The 17,994-nt window shown below is 33.0% G+C and overlaps 1 protein-coding gene across 1 annotated transcript in view; it reads right to left on the bottom strand.

Annotated features, from left to right (window-relative positions):
* Positions 1–17,994, bottom strand: part of CEP85L (centrosomal protein 85 like) — a 140,197-nt gene that overhangs the window by 49,039 nt on the left and 73,164 nt on the right. The window contains exons 4-5 of the mRNA XM_066373380.1: positions 3,697–3,818; positions 1,565–1,682 (exon numbers count right to left, since the gene is read on the bottom strand). Coding sequence (XP_066229477.1) covers positions 1,565–1,682; positions 3,697–3,818 — 240 coding nt within the window. The remainder of the gene's footprint in view (positions 1–1,564; positions 1,683–3,696; positions 3,819–17,994) is intronic.

Below are 17,994 nucleotides of genomic sequence, written 5' to 3'. Positions count from 1 at the left end.
ATATGATCTATCAATTCCACTTCTGGCTACACACTCAAAAGAATTGAAAGTAGGGTCTAAAAGAGACAGTTGTATAACCATGTCCAAATAAATAATATAAAATATGTTCATGGCAACATTATTCACTGTAGCTAAAATATGAAATCAACCCAAGTATCCATTGACATGAATGGATAAGCAAAATGTTGTATACATACAATAGAATATTATTCAGCCTTAAAAAACATTCTTATGCATGCTTAAACATGAATGAATTGTAAAGACATTATACTAAGTGAAATAAGCCAGTAACAATAAAACAAATACTACATGATTCCACTTACATGAGACACTTATAATCATAGAAGCAGAAAGTAGACGGTGATTGTCAGGGATTGGGGAGACGAATAAGGAGGTATTGTTTCATGGGTACCGAGTTTCAGCTTTTATTAGACTAAAGTGCTATAGAGATGGATTAGTGGTACACAGTATTATGAATGTTTTTAACATCCTAAACTGTACACTTAAAAATAGTTAAGATGGTAAATCTTATTACATGTATTCTGCACACACATAAAATATAAACATGGAGATAACTCCTCCACTCCACACTTTATGTAAACCTATTACAAGGGCAAAATCTCAACGTTTGATAACACTGTTAACATAGGTATGAGTTTGGAGGGAGGAGTCTTATATGTGCTGTTAAGAGCTCAAAATTAGAACAAACTTTCTGGATAGCAATTTGACAATAAAAACTACTAATTCATACAACATGTAGAAATTTCACTTCTAAGAATTTAACTTAAAAATACTTTAATATGAGCAAAACAATGTTTATAAATTATTATTCTTCACATTATATTTTTAAGATTTTTATTTATTCATTTTAGAGAGGAGAGACAGAGAAGGAAGAGAGAAGAGGGAGGAGGAACAGGAAGCATCAACTCCCATATGAGCCTTGACCAGGCAAACCCAGGGTTTTGAACCAACCTCAGTGTTCCAGGTCGACGCTTTATCTACTGTGCCACCACAGACCAGGCCACAACATTATTTATAATAGCCCCATAGTGGTAACTACACAAATTTTGATGAGTAGAAACAGGTTGAATAAATTATGCTATCTCCATAAAATAAGAAATCAAGCAGTTGTCTAACAAAAAAAAACATAGAGGGGATACTCTGTAATGATATGGAAATAATTACTGTTTTTTATATAACCTATTTATATAAAATATATATTTTTATATATATTTTTTACATATATATTTTATATAAAATAAAAAAAAGCAAGGTGCCAAATAATGTGTGTATTTTGATACTTTTTGGTAAAATTGGGAAATAAAATATGTATCTATCTGCCAGTGATATATATCAACTCTGGAAGGATATATTAAAAGTTGATAACCACAGTTACTTTGTACATGGGAGTGTGAACTGAAGACAGTACTTGTATATCTTTTCCTGTATATACAAATATGAATGTGAAAGAGTAATTAATTCAAAAATGTCCATCTTCAAGTTAAGTATAAAATTAACACATGCTTTAATAATAAAACAACTATAAAATCTTCTATAATCTTACCTGTAAACTAGACATATAAGAATCCCCACAATTTACATAGTGTCCTAACATGGCATGTTGTGCCCGTAATTCATTATCCCTTATCCACTCATGTAGATGGGTAATTTGTTGCTTCTGTCTGAAAACATAAATTGAAGTCACATTATAAAAAAAAAAACTACTTTTCTAAGAAGAGATAGTTAAAAGCAGAATGTCTGGTATTCTAATAATTTCACATAAGAATTAAAAATATTATCAATCTTAAATTCATAACAGGAAACTGAGCAACTTGAATAACTTTGGATTATTTCTTTGGTATCCTTCTACAATATACAAAATTGAGAAACATGTACATATTTTGAGAGAGTATGTCACAATAATTATCTGCATTTCCCACTGCCATAAACTGAATTTATATATCCCTAAAATTCATCTATTAAATCCTAATACTCAATGTGCTGGTATATGGAGGTATGAGCCTTTGGGAAGTGATTAGATCATAAGGGCAGAAGCTTCAAGAATGCAGTTAGTATCCTTATAAAAAGAGGCCCCAAAGAGCTTCCTGCTTTCTTTCACGATGAAAGGTTACAGGAAGAAGATGGCCATCTATGAACCAGACACAATCTGCTGGTGACCTGATCTTAGAATTCTCAGGGTTCATAACTGGGGGAAATAAAATTCTGTTGTTTTTATAAGCCACTCAAGTCTATGGTATTTTGTTAGCAGCCCAAATGGACTAAGATACCTATTAACTTACTCTCAATAAAATGATAATTATAATGGCATTTAAAAAATAATACAAGTCAATTATTTCTGGTTGAGAAAAAGTATATCTATATTAATAAAAGCCTGAATTTTGATCTGTTTTTAAAAAAGTGCAGTACAGAAAATATAGTCAATAATGTTGTAATAAATACATATGGTGCAGACTGGTACTAGACTTATCAGAGTGATCACTTTGTAAAGTATATAAATGTGTAATCACTATGCTATACTCCTGACACTAATGAAATATTATATAAACTATAATTGAATAAATTAAAAAAATAAAAAGTATTAATTTCAAGAATGTACAACAGATTAAATTATAAGTGTTTAAAATATAAACCCAACAAGGTCTGTAAGCATTCATATATAAAATTCACTTGTATTAGAAATATCAAATATTTTTAAAAGCTTTTTCATAAAATCAAACTATTTTCTACTATCTTAATTCATTTATAAGTATGGCAGTATCAAGCATTAAGCATATAGTATATGTCAGGCTCTGTTCAAGATAGTAAAGAAAATAAAAAACAAAAAATTCTATATATGTTCTAGTTCATATTCCAATAACTCTTTACTTTCTAAGCAAAATCTTTTGAAATTTCAACCCTTAAATATATTTAAAAGTTTGATTTAGGGTTTAATTTTAAGGCTAAACAATCTACTAATTTTATCCCTTATAAGCACATGAAAATAAGTGTAACTAGCATTGATTAAATACCTCCTCAAATCATTTCCCAATTACCATGATACAGAACATGTTTAGCTCAAAAGTATGCATAAATGACAAAGAACAATATATATCATAGGTAATATAATTAAGTACCATTAGGCTTGTTGCTCAAAATCATCAGAAAACAGTTAAGTATAGTAGAAATCTTTTTTCATAGCTTTGGTATCCAAACATGCAAAATCTTTGGAGTATCCCTTCAAATATCCAAAATTTTATCTGTAAATCATTTAATTTTAAACATTCATGATTCATAGTTTCTTGCCTTCATATCTAACATAAATTAGTTAAAGGAAATTATTTTAAAGCAGCTTTCCAATTTGACATTTCCTAAGTATAAAATACAGACATCATCTTCTAGCTTTTATAGCTCATTAGCACCACAGCTAACTTGCTTCTTGTACAAAGATGAAAAGTAGCTTCCAAATAATGAATTACTCTAATGTAAATAGGAAAATGGTAGAAGACAGGCAGACTGACCCACCAACCACCCCTCACTTCTGCCTGTGTTCTAAAGGGACTGGGACTAGGAAAGGACAGATGTGAGACATCAATGTATTTGTAAGGCTTTATTTTTAAAACTCTACAGAGTGAATACAAAGGTATCTACATTTCTTTATGCCTGAAATATTTAGTAATTAAACAAAAATAGACTCACCGATCAATTACAAGTTCTTTCTGCCTTAGTAGTCCTTCTTTTATTTTCAGCACGGATTCCCACTTTGTGAAGTCCTGATAGCCAGAAGGTGAGTAACTCTGATGGGATGAGCCCGTGGAGACCTGCACAAACATGTTCACACAGTTAGTATTCTAAAAGTGTCTAAGGAAATATTTATATATCACTTAGTATTTTCCCAATGATTTTCATTAAAAAAAGAAGAGAGAGAGAATTCTGCCTTTGATTACTTTTTAAAAGTCTGACTGAAATTACATTTGTGAATACAATATAACTTGAAAAACATCAAGGAAGATCCAAAGTAAATGCAGGAGTCTAATGTGACACCAGAACATTTAATCTGGATTACAGTACTAAATATAAGATCTTGTTCTCATTATCTTGGGGAAACTTTCTGAAAATAAGAGATTCATCATTTCCTAAAGAAGGAGTACAATAAAAGAATGTATAAGGGATAAGACTAGACAAAAATTACCAGAAGAGTTTCTAAAAAGAAATAAAAACAGTTAACTGTAGCATTCAGATTTCAAATTGTCATTGACCACATCATCATTTAATCATTAAATTTTCAAAAGCTACCATGTTTGCATGAAGTAGTAAATATATATATATCCATAGAAAATATAACTCTTAAGCAGATAATCTAGATGCCTACTGGTTTCCAGTATAAATGACACCATTTAGAAAAAAAATGTTCTTAGAATTTAAGAAAATTTTAAGATATTTAAAACAAATCAACAACAATGAAGACTAATACAACAGATATCCTCAAACTTCTATCACTGAACCAAAAATTTAATATTGGCGCTATGGGTTGAACTGTGTCTTCTCAAAAGGATATGTTATATGTTGAAGTCCTAACCTCAGTACTTCAGAATGTGACCTTATGTGGAAATAAGGTCTTTGCAGATATAGTCAAGGTAACATGAAGTCATTAAGGCGGATCCCAATTCAATATGACTAATGTTCCATGAAAAGAAGATATCTGAACACAGAAATGCCCAGGAGGGAAAGACATTTTCATCATGAAAAGATGAAAGAAGTTGGAGTGATGCACCTAAAAACCAAGGAAAATAAGGCTTCCAGAAAAGGGCCAGAAACTTGGCCTGGAACAGTCTTCCTTCACAGCCCTCAGCAGGAACCAGCGCTGCTGACACCAGGAGTCTGAACTTCAAACCTCCAGAACTGAGACAATAAATTTCTGTTGTTTAAGTTACCTAGTTTGTGTTCTTTGTTATGGCAACTCCAGGAAACTAACACAGTAGTAAATCAAACAGAAACATAAATTCCTTGACAAGCTAAATGATGCAATATAAACACCACAAAGCAATTTTAAAAGAATTCAAGTGTGCAGTGATATTTTTATCCTTTGTTTTTCCAAAGATGCTATTGACAAGACCTGGTTCAGAATAAACCACTAATTGCGTGACATCAACGAGTCAGAGATTAACCCTTTAAATTAAGATGATTGTCAAGTAGTACTAGGACAGGATGTTTCAAGCAGGAGAAAGACAGGGCAAGATGAACAGACTAAGAAGAAAAGAGGCTAGATGATACAGTACAGAACTGTCAAATGGAAAGATATTTGAAATATAAGCAACATATAGTGGTATAGAGGCAGGATAATCAGATATCTTTCCCTGAATTTCATTATTTCCCTTGCCTAGCATACACCAACCAGACTTATATTCAACCAGTATGTACTAACACAGATATGTTAGTAGTTAACATACTGAATTATTTTCACTGTGGTTGGTGACTGGCTACTTGTCCAAAGCCCCTGAATGTCCTCTCCACTACCCAGGCACTCCTCAGGAATCTCCAGCCTACAAAAAATAGTTACTTTCTGGCACAAAAAGGGCTTCCTCAGGATCCTATTTCAACTCTAAATGGTGTCCTTTCTGTTTGGTCGGATCCTGCATTAGTTAGCCTCCCAAATTCTCCCATCTCAACACTACTATCAGCTACATTTAGTTGGAAGAGCTAGGATTCAAACCAGCTACACCACCAATTGCTACACTGCTTTTACTATGGCCTAATTAAATAAGAAGGCACTGCAAATTTCATATCATCATAAAAACTGAAAAAATGTTGAAAACTACTCTTAGAAACTAAGAGATGATTTAAGCCCCATAAATAATATTGTTGATATTAAAAGGAAGTCTCTACTTATTGCAACTCCATGTTAATGATTACCAATTAATCGATAAATCATTTCATAAAATTTATTTTGTCAAACCAAAGTTAAAACAGGAATTAAAACAATAAAAGTGAAGCAAAACAAAACACCATATCAATAATTCCAAAACTTATAATAAAATCTGGAAATTACCAGAATGATTTGTTGAAACCTTTGTGCTATAAATTCTAATACTAAATACATAATTTATTTAGAGACTAAAAGTGGACATACACACTTTTACTTATACATTGAGGTATATATAAATATTAAGTAATATCCTTTACCAGCTAACAGATATTTTAAATATCAGTTTTGTATACTGTTACCGCACATAACAAAAAACTTGTAAGGTAGCTTAAGGATCTATGATCTCTTCTTTCAAAGATCAAAAACAGGCTCCTCCATTTCTGATTACCACACATCAGGAATGACCTTACCAGAATATTTCAAGCTATGTTTTGCCTTATACATCTTGTATGCATTTCAATAAGACAGGTGTCTGGACAACAGGCGATGGTCTTTGCAAGAAGACATTAGCTCTTTTACTCTTCATAAGTAATCTACTAAAAAAATGTTTCCATGCTAATAACTCCTTAAGGAAAAGCTTTTTCTTGTTTTGGCATTAAGAGAGAGAGGAAGTAAACAGAAGGAAAATGTAGGTCTGCAAGAGAAAGCAAATGACAATACTACTTGGTTTATAGTGCTTGAATCATTGGCAGGATGGGCCACTAAAGGAGCTGACATACTTTAATAAATATACGTAAGAAAAAATATAAAAAATTATTCTTCTGATATTAACTGCCTTGACCTAAACTCTTTAGAAAATGAAATAAAAACTGAGCTATGAAATTTGGCAAACAAGAATAAAGAAAAAGAAACCTTTTCCTTGTAATTAGCATGCAAATCCAAAGAATTACCCCATCAGCACCATGATAGTCTTCATTACTAAACTTCAACCCTAATTCAAAAAAGTAGTCTAAAAACGAGAACAAAACCTAACCAACAACCAAATGCTGCAGGTGGACTAAAAAGAAATTTTAAACACCTGTTTACATCTGCCTATCACTAAAAACGACAATTATGGAGACATTTTACCTTCTATGGTTTTTATGAGTCCATAGTGCATGTTATCTTAAATGAAGTTATAGAATACAATTTTAAGTACCTAGAGCAGGATTTTAAAGAAATCATATTGTGAAGTCTCAAGTTGCAAGGCAGCAGCTACTGTACCTCTTTATATATTGCTTACAATATAGACAACGCTACACTAATAAAGACATAGAAAAGGAACAATAAAAATTTATTTTTATTATAATCCAAAGCAGTTCAGGCTCCAGTCTTGACAAGGCTAAGAGAGAATCTCACAGAAATAGTACAGGGTTGTTATGTACTACACATGGAAAAACAGGTTATCTACCCTGGAACTACTTATCCTTTGTCAAGTTCTAACACAAGGATTAAAGAGCAAGAATGGAATTGTATTATGTCTAAATTGATTCCTCTCACATTTCCACATTACAGTCTCACAGAGGTTATTATTCAAACACTGTGAATTTAATGTTCCAACAAATGTTAAAAGTTTCCTCCCCTTTATAAAACAAATGGTCTCCTCTTTTTTTTTTTTTAAGACTTTATTTGTTCATTTTAGAAAGGAGAGAAGGGAAGAGGAGCAGGAAGCATCAACTCCCATATGTGCCTTGACCGGGTAGTCCCAGGGTTTCGAACCAGCGACCTCAGCGTTCCAGGTTGACGCTTTATCCACTGCGCCACCACAGGTTGGGCAAATGGTCTCCTCTTAATTACACATTTGGTAGGCTGAAGAGAACTTATAAAATCTTACTAGTACCAATTACCTATTTGGCTCCAAGCAGTGTACCCAAAAGCAGCAGGTGGGGGGGGGGGCTCTTCCCTCTGACAGTGACACATTAGGAACTTTGATCACACACAGGTGCACACTTTACACTTCTAGATAGCACTGTCTTTGCTTTGTAATATTAACATGTGGAAAAGGAAGGTAGCCAAGGGCAAATGCCTTAAAACTTCCACACTAAAACTGACTGAAAATCAAGCCCAATACAAAAGTTAATTTTCTTTTTTATTATGGGTCATGAGTTATTGTGATTTGCACACTATGCTCTTACACAACACTGTATAACATGAACAAAATAGAAGCAGGAATAGCAATATCATTCTTGGAAATCATAAAATTCAGCCCTATCCTGCCAAAAAAGCATTAAATGAAAATAAGAAAGTTTTATATTGGTAAAAGGTAAAATTTGCCAAGAAGATAATCACAAAAGCTTATACATTTAATAATATAACTCATATAAAAAACTATTAAAAATAAATGACTCTACAATCACAGTGAAAACTTTTTAAATTTGATTTCCTGTATGTGCCATGATCGGGGGGAGGGGGGGTCGAACCGGCAACCTCTGTACTTTGGGACAACGATCTAACCAATTGAGCTATCCTGCCAGAGCCATAGTGAAAACTTGAATGTCATTCTAAAGTAGAAAATAAAAATCAGGGTCCAGAAATAAGTTTTATTGCAATATAGCCATGTTCATTCTTTTACATATTGTATATGGCTACTTTCCCAACATTAAAGTTGAGCAGTTGCACGAGAGACTCTCTTTCACTCTTTCTCTTCTCTCTCTCTCTCTCTCATATATGATATGATACATTTATATTCACTTAATATAATTCTATGTATTTTAATATATACATATATATGTAGGTATATGTGTGTATATATCAGATTACATAAAACTAGTTATGTACAGAAGACTTAAAATTGTATTGTGATATACAGTATATCTACAAACCTAAAATTTTAGATAAAATGAAGAACTTTATGAGAAAATATCAATTACCAATAATAACTCTGGAGACAGAATATCTCAGTACTCACAGGAGAGACTTAAAAATGACTCTATTCCTTAACTGAGATACTGACTTTAAATTTAAACAGAAGATAAAACAGTGAAAAAAGAAAAATTATGAAAAAACTAATAAGACAGAGCTTGAATAATAATAAAGCATGTTATAAAGCAACAGTATTTAAAACTGTAATATATACATTTTGGAGCAGGTGTAGATTCAAATTAAAACAATACCACCATTTTTGATATTACTAAACTTAAATACCACACTTCTAAATAACATATGTTGGCAAAATGAAATAAAGCATATCAAAATTTGTGAGATGCAGCTAAAGCACGACTAAGAGGGAAATTTACATTAATAGCACTAAACAGTTACATTAGAAAAATGGTCTCAAATCAATAATCTACACTCATATTTAGAAACTAGAAAATATACCCCAAAGCAAGCAGATGGAACAAAATAAGGCTTAGAACACAAATAAGCTAAGTTTAAAACAGAAAAATCAATGGAGGAGTAAAAAAAGTTAGTTCTTTGAGAAAATCAATAAAATTGATAAACCTCTAGCTAGACTAAGAATAAAAAATATGCAATTCACTACTATCAGGAATCAAACAGAGAAGATCACTATAGACCACAGGTTGGGAACTTTTTTGCCTGAGAGAGCCATGAACGCCACATATTTTAAAATGTAATTCCATGAGAGCCATACAACGACCCGTTTATATTACGTATTATCCAATAAAAATTTGGTGTTGTCCCAGAGGACAGCTGTGATTGGCTCCAGCCACCCATAACCATAAACATGAGTGGTAGGAAATGAATGTATTGTAATACATGAGAATGTTTTATATTTTTAAAATTATTTTTTTTGTTAAAAATTTGTCTGCGAGCCAAATGCAGCCATCAAAAGAGCCACATCTGGCTCGCGAGCCATAGGTTCCTGACCCCTGTGATAGACCTTCTAGATGTTAAAAGAACAAAAAGAGAGTTATTAGGGACAACTCTACACAAACTTAGAGAAATGCACCAACTTAGAGAAACTGGACCAACTTCTCAAAAAGTACAAATTAGCAAAATTTATCCAATATGGAGCAAGTCATTTTAATAGCTCTATAAATATCAGAATAATTTAATTTGTGGTTAAAAAAAAAACTCCTGAAAAAGAAATCTTCAGGCCCAAATAGTTTCACTGTAGAATTCTACCAAATGTTTAAAGAATACCAAATCTTCCACAAACTCAGAAAAGGGAACATTTTTTAATCATTATCTGAAATCAGCATTACTCTAATACCAAAACCAGACAAAACAATGCCCAAATGTAGAAAACTACAGACCATCACCCAACACGAAAAAAGATCTAAAAATCCTTATCACAATCATGTAGTTTCATGTGCACATGTTTAGAAAGAGAGGGAGAGAGATGAGAAGCATCAACTTGTAGTTGTGCTTCAGTTGTTCACTGCTTCTCATTCATGCCTTGACCAGGGGCTTCAGCTGAGCCAGTAACGTTTTGCTCAAGCCAGTGACTCTGGGTTCAAACCAGAGACTGAGCTTCAAGCCAGTGACCTTTGGGGTCAAACCAGCAGCTTTGGGATCATATCAATAATCCCACACTCAAGCTGGCAACGCCTTGCACAAGCTGGTGAGCCTGCACCCATGCTGGCAACTTCAGGGTTTTGAACCTGGAACCTCAGTGTTCCAGGTCAATGCTCTGTCCACTGTGCCACCACTGGTCAGACATAACTAGACATTTTTGACGGTTGAATTTTATTGTATGCAAGTTATACCTTAATAATCCTGACTATTTAAAAAAAGATAGGTATATATTGCTTGTAAATATTCCAACAAAATAAACATTTCTAAAAGTAATTACAGATTAATATTCACATATATGCCTTTTAACAACACTAGAAGCAAAAAGAACTTGTCATAATAAATTTGAAATAACCCATATATGTTTCAACAAAGAAATGGGTAATTAATTGTGGTATATATGATATATAAAACAGAATACCATACAGCAATAAATTAGAGCTATTATACTCAACAACATGAGTGAGATCTACAGACATTATATTAAGCAAAAAGAATTCAGACACAGAACCATACATAGTCAATGATGATTAAAAGTCAGATAGTGGAAATGGGTGGGGTGTGCGGTGTTGCTATAAAGAAAGAGAAAAGCCACAAGTTACCTTTCTTGTGCAATGGAAAGTTTTCATATCTTGACCTGAGTCTTGGTTATAAGGATATATACATCACTAAATAGAATGGAGCTATTATTACACTTAAGACTAATGTAGTTAGGCACTTTACTGTGCATACATTAAACCTCAACAAAAATAAAATATATAATAACCACAGCGAACACGTACACTTTATTTTCCTATGTTGAAGAAGGAATAAGGGGAAATAAAGAATTTGTCCACTAGGAAAGAATACGTAAGTACTCAAAGGCACACTGCAGATGATACAATGCACTATCCTGGCTATAATTTCATATCTCTTCATCACTTTGGTGCTTTCCTACATCTGCAAATAATTGAGATAAGAAAAACAGATAAAGCAAATACTGTACACCAAGAATGCTACAACAGAGTTGGTAATGAAAAGTAGCGGAATATGGCATATCAGAACAACTGGGAGTTCAGGACATGCTGCTCCAAAATATGATGCTTTGACATACTATTTTAAGAGATATGCACTGGGAAGAAAAGGGGGGGGACCAGCAAATGCAGGGATAGACTTTTCTGAAGTCCACTCATTTGCCTAAAGATCCTTCAAAAAGAACTAAACTGTTATAAATGTCCTCCCTTGGTATTTCAATGAACAGGGAGGGTTGATTCTTACCACAGGAGAGGACACAAGAAGCAGACACCACACTCAGTAAAACCTTCTCACAGGCTATCATATCTCCCTTCTAAGGGCCCATTCATGTTCCCTAAAAATCACTGACTCCTCTCAGAGGCCTACATATTCCTTCTGCTTTCCCCATTAAAATGGTCTTCAACCCTGAATTCTAAAGCCATGTCTCTGAGTCCCGCCTCTTTCCCTAGGAACCTCCCATGTGTACATGAGATATACATGTTAACAAACATGTGTTTTTTCTCCTGTTAACTGTCCTTTATTACATGGGTCTCAGCTCAGAACTCAGAAGGATAGAGATAATTTTTTTTCTCCCCTACACAACCTACAGCTGGTTTTTAAGACTTGCTTCACAATATAAAAAAGAGAACAGTGGTTTATATGAAAATACCCTCTTCTCTACGAACTATTAGTAACAAACACATTTTCATCTACTCAATAAAATCATAACTGGTCAGGAAAGGCATACCATTTATGGCAGTTGTATATTGGTAGTAAAATATGCTTCTTACAATATTTCAGAAAACACAGGTATCATTTTGATAGAAGCTGAATAAGACATTGAAGTGATATTTGAATATTTCTAGAAAAACATGTTTCAAAATTCATATATCAATATAATACATTACTGTTATGCTATTCTTAGAATTTCAAGTAGTCATTCATGTTTCTACTTAACTGTAACCAATATTAAGTAATCAAGGAGAACATAATAGCTTAAACATATTAATATACAATTATAGCTTTTGAATAATAACATAGCTTCAACTGCCATGAACATGAAACTAAAAAGTAATTACAAAGGTATGTAACTGTGCAGGCTAATTTAAAGTATGGAATAGAAAGGATGTCATCAAAGTAACAAATACTTCAAAATCTGTACAGGTGGAACTAGGGTACTTTTTACAAGTAAACATTTTTTATACATATATGGTAGTTACCAAACTCAGGGACAGAAGAAAATTCCTATTTAGCTGTTTGTCTAAAAATGCATAAAATACATTGTAGCAATGGTGGTTTAGAGAAGAAAACAGTGGTTTAGCAGCTGAAAAAGAATCATAACTATCTGTATCTAGACTGGAACCATCCAGATTAATAAACCCGTAACATATACGCAATCACCTCTTATTGCAAATAGCAATTTCCACCTTCACAACTGAATAGGGATAGTGGGCATCTACAACAGCCCCAAACACATGCTACTTAGATGAGACCCAGATGATATGAAAAGTTGCCAGAAAATGTCACTTAATGGTCAAACATGCTTCTAAAATAAGCTTACCATTTGCAGCTGAAAATAGCTCAAAATCCCTTGGCCTCCTCCTGGACATACTGTTAAATTTAGATAGTCTAGTGCTACCACACTTAACTGGAATACAGCCTCTGCAATTCTTCAAGTTTGTTATCTCTCCTTCATTTGCCTTTGTTCTTTAGCTCAGTCATCACTCACAGCATGTCAAATAACACAGCAATCTTCCTGTTTCCTGGAATAGTCTATTCGAAGAGATAGTCTATAAGAGCTTGTTGGTCAAAGAATCCTAATGCTTCACCCAAAAACAAATTCATAAAGCTTAATAATGAAGATAAAAATAAACTACAAATTACATAGAATTTAAAGAGCTTTTATTCACCAAGAGAAGGGAAAAGTTGGATTATATGATTACTAAACAAACTGAACATTAAAATTTATATTTTACATACTGTATTAATACTAAAAGAACAGTCCATTTAGCTTAAAACCTATATAACTAAATTCTAGTAATTATTTATAAAGTATATTACTACATATTTTCTCTAAAATAAAAAACAAAATAACCATATCAAAAAATAATCGATCTATAACCTCGTCCTCAGTGACTTATTTAAAACGCAAGTCTATATCTTGATTCTCGAAATCTAAATTATAGAAGAAACTGGGTTTTTAATGGTATCATTATTTCTTCATTTTCTCGATTACTAACTTGATAATGCTATCCTTGCCATTGTAAGTTGGTTTACTGAAATAACAATGCAAATACATCATGTTACTTCAAAGGAAAAAGACCATAGAAACAAATGATAAAAAGAAACTAATGAGAGGAATATATATATACTTTTTTTTTTTTTTTTTTTTTTTTTTTTGGTATTTTTCTGAAGTGAGAAGTGGGGAGGCAGAGAGACAGACTCCCACATGTGCCCGACCGGGATCCATCCGGCATGTCCACCAGGGGGCGATGCTCGGTTCATCTGGGATGTTGCTCCATTGCAACTGGAGCCATTTCAGTGCCTGAGGCGGAGGCCATGGAGCCATCCTCAGCACCCAGGCCAACTATGCTCTAATGGAGACTTGGCTGCAGGAGGGGAAGACAGAGAGAGAGAGAAGAGGGAGAAGGCTGGAGAAGCAGATGGGCGCTTCTCCTGTTTGCCCTGGTGGGGAATCAAAGCTGGGACTTCCACATACCAGACTGATGCTCTACCGGCTAGGGCTTTATACCTACTTCTCAGCACTTTTTTTTTTTTTTTTTTTTTTTTAATTTTTATTTTATTTATTCATTTTAGAGAGGAGAGAGAGAGGGAGAGAGAGAGAGAGACAGGGGGGAGGAGCTGGAAGCATCAACTCCCATATGTGCCTTGACCAGGCAAGCCCAGGGTTTCGAACCGGCGACCTCAGCATTTCCAGGTCGACGCTTTATCCACTGTGCCACCACAGGTCAGGCTTATACCTACTTCTTATGTCTGAAAAATATATGTGCATAAAAATAAAGAAAACTGTAAAGGTGTACTGATTTCCACTATGTTAAACAACTAATTACTATTAACTTTTAACTTTTTTTTAAGAGGAAAAAACATTTTTGTCTTAAAAATCAATTTGGTTTATGTTTAAGCTGTGTTAACATTACCACAGTTTTTGTTTGTTATTTGTTTAATGACAACAAAAGGTTGATCCACAAATAAAACAGGATCTTATCATAGTCACACTGCAAAAGTGAAGAGGAAAAATGGTACATTCAAGATTGAGGAGCAAATCAATTAGACAATTAGGAAAATAAATAGCTTAAGTCTTCAAATTTAAAGTTAATCATCAATTTTACTTATAAAACAGATTGTAAACTTTTCAAACCCTTTGTGGTTATGATTTATCTTTTTTAAGCTTAAGATGAAATATATTAACTGTAGGATTTAATAAATTTAATGTTAATTTTAATTAATAAACCCAATGGCTTCTATTTGCAAATAAACTGGAAAAATTAAGTATATAATTGACAATTCATGAAAGAAATATTGTATTAAATGAAAATGAGAAGTTTATAAAAATAAAATATATATAATGTGGGTCTATTTGGGATTCTGTTCATGGTTATGAATTACAAATATAACAGAATATAGAACCAGATTTTACTACTGTAGTATAAATGCTAATATATTCATTTATTTTTAAAAGCAGATTGCCAAAAATGTTTTATCAAGTCTTTTATCAAATTTTACAATCAAGTCCTGGCCAGTTGGCTCAGTAGTAGAAAAATCGGCCTGGCATGTGGAAGTCCCGAGTTCAATTCCCTGATTCCCTGTCAGGGCACACAGGAGAAGCAACCATCTGCTTCTCCATCCCTCTGCCTCCCCCCTCCTTCTCCTCAGGCAGCCAGGGCTTGAATAGTTCCAGCAAAGCTGTCCCCCGGCGCTGAAGATGGTTCCATGGCCTCGTCTCAGGCACTAAAATAGTTAGGCTGCCGAACAACGAACAGCAGCCCCAAATGGGCAGAGCATCGCCTGCCTGGGACTTGCCAGTTGGATTCCAGTCAGGGCACATGCAGGAGTCTGTCTCTGCCTCCCTACCTCTCACTTAATAAAAAAAAATAATTTTTTTTTTTTACAATTAAGCAATACAAGAAAAATACAAACAACTGTCTACATTATTTTAAAATGTATGAAAGAAATTTTCTAAAAGGATACAAAAGAAACTATTCATTATTGTACCTTGTGTCGAGAGAGGGAGTAGGCTTTTACAGTACCTTCCATCAGTTGGGATTACTTGACTTTGCTTACCAAAAAAAAGTATACAACTTTTCTTTTCTCTTCTGACAATTAGTTATGAGCCATTAAATGTTTTTGTTTTCTACATGTTAAAAATAGTTTTTAAAAAAATGTTTCAAAAGTCAATAATGAGAGATCTTCTCAGGGTAAAAATTGCTGAGAAGAATTTAGATAGCCTAGATCAGTGGTAGTCAACCTGGGCGTTCCAGCTTTCATGGTGGGCGGTAGTGGAGCAACCAAAGTATAAATAAAAAGATAGATTTAACTATAGTATGTTGTTTTATAAAGATTTATTCTGCCAAACTTAGCGAAAATCCGACATAAAGTACTTGGTAAATAATTATTATTTGTTTTATCTTGCTGTAACTCTGCTTTATAAATTTTATAAAGTAAAGTTACTTCCCTACTTTATAAATCACCATTACTGTGGAACCGGTGGGCGGTTAGAAAATTTTACTACTAACAGAGAAACAAAAGTGGGCGGTAGGTATAAAAAGGTTGACTATCCCTATATCATAGCTCAGAAAATGATAATAGAGGTGTTAAGTAATGAATATTCAGAACATGCAGCCTTTTGTAGATAGGCTGTAATATTAGAACATAAAATAGGAGGTAGTTGATTGTTGGTCAATTAAACATCCCTTCACAAAAATTTTTATTAATGTTTAAAAACCAGAAATATTAAGAGATTTTTTAAGATGCCTGGAGCCCAGGTTATTCCCTGGCCCACAGTACACAATTAACAAAATGAAGACAATGAACTACAATCCCTCAAGTATATGTCTCAGTCTTCAAAAAAATCCAAAAATATTTCCAACAGCAGAGGCAGATACCGTAATTAGAATACTGTGATAGTAATCAGGACAGTGGTTCCTCTTCCAGTTTCGTCTGCATCATGGTAACCACCAGTACTCAGCACAGAACATGACAATCTTTGAGAACAATCTAAAAATTCAGTAGAACAATCTAAAAATTCAGTAGAACAATCTAAAAATTAACTATCTATAGAAGGCTGCCCAGTTCTAGATTCTCATTACTTAAAACCTCTATTATCATTTTCAGAGCAATGACATATGTAATAGAAATATATACACTTTAAAGATTATAGTTCAAAGAAAAATCTGCTAACTTGCCCCTAAATAAAAATTATGTATCCCAGACTTTAAGGTTTAGCTTCATTTCTTTCAGACCAAGCAAGTCTCAGACTAATCTATATAGTTAACTGAATTTTCGCTTGCATTTTAGAGATAAATTGGTGACTATACTGGGTTCTATTTTGGAGATGTGATGTCATCAGCAATTTTTGTTTCCCTAACACTCATTACACAGATTCATAATTGTTTACATATTGAATTTCTAGAAATTTTTTCCGAGTTATTTTTTCCAAAATATCAAAAGAGGATTTATTTTTCCATCTAACTCTAGAGATTCAGCAAGAAATGAAAACTTTAAATTTGTTAGCTAAAACTTTGAAGCTAAAAATAACAAAGTTTATATTCTCATATTTTTGACAAACTACTATTCAAGCAAACATGAAATAAAAATTACTAATTAATCAGAAAATATTACCTTTTCAATTAATTTGAGTCATTTCATCAAGAATATTAAGAAAGAAAATATTTGAATCTAAGTGAGAGGCAATCATAATTAAAAACAAATAAAATTCATGTAGGAGCTTGATCATCCTTGAATAAACTAACATTTAGTTATAACAAGTTTATAGAGCCAACAGATTAAAAGGACAAAGGGAAATAATCAAATTTATTTACACAGATGTTCATTACAGGGTTATTTTATATGGTTTTATAATGGCAAAAGTGATAAATCACCTAATATCCAGTAAGAGACTAATTTGATAAATAATGATCCATTATAGGCTAAAAACATCAAACTCATTATATAATATATATTTTAATATAATCATATCAAAATGCCAAAAATATTAATAAGTGTAGGGAATGTGGGCTTATGGTTTGGTGTTCCCTCACTCTCTTTCTTTGAGGGGGAGGGAGGAACAGCCTTCCTTCACTCTACTCTTATCCTCCAAATATACTGAAACATTTTTAAATGACAAGGAAAATAGTTATTCTGTATTCTACTCTTACCTCTAATCTCCCATCCTCATTCTCCTCCTTCACCACAACAAGATTAAAAATAAGAAGGATTTTATAATTATCCCTAACATCAACTTCTACAGGATCACTCATTCACTACCAACCTTGCAATCTCTCCTGGTTACCACTTTATTCACGGATGCAATCATTAAATCAGTGTTTAAGAACTACCACTGTGAGCCAGGTTCTCTACTAGGTAATAGTACACAATAAAGAATA

Source organism: Saccopteryx leptura, chromosome 3 (assembly GCF_036850995.1).
Source record: "Saccopteryx leptura isolate mSacLep1 chromosome 3, mSacLep1_pri_phased_curated, whole genome shotgun sequence".
Classification (NCBI taxonomy): Eukaryota; Metazoa; Chordata; class Mammalia; order Chiroptera; family Emballonuridae; genus Saccopteryx; species Saccopteryx leptura.
Note: the sequence above shows the minus strand (reverse complement) of the source record. Positions and strands in the feature narration are given on the sequence as shown.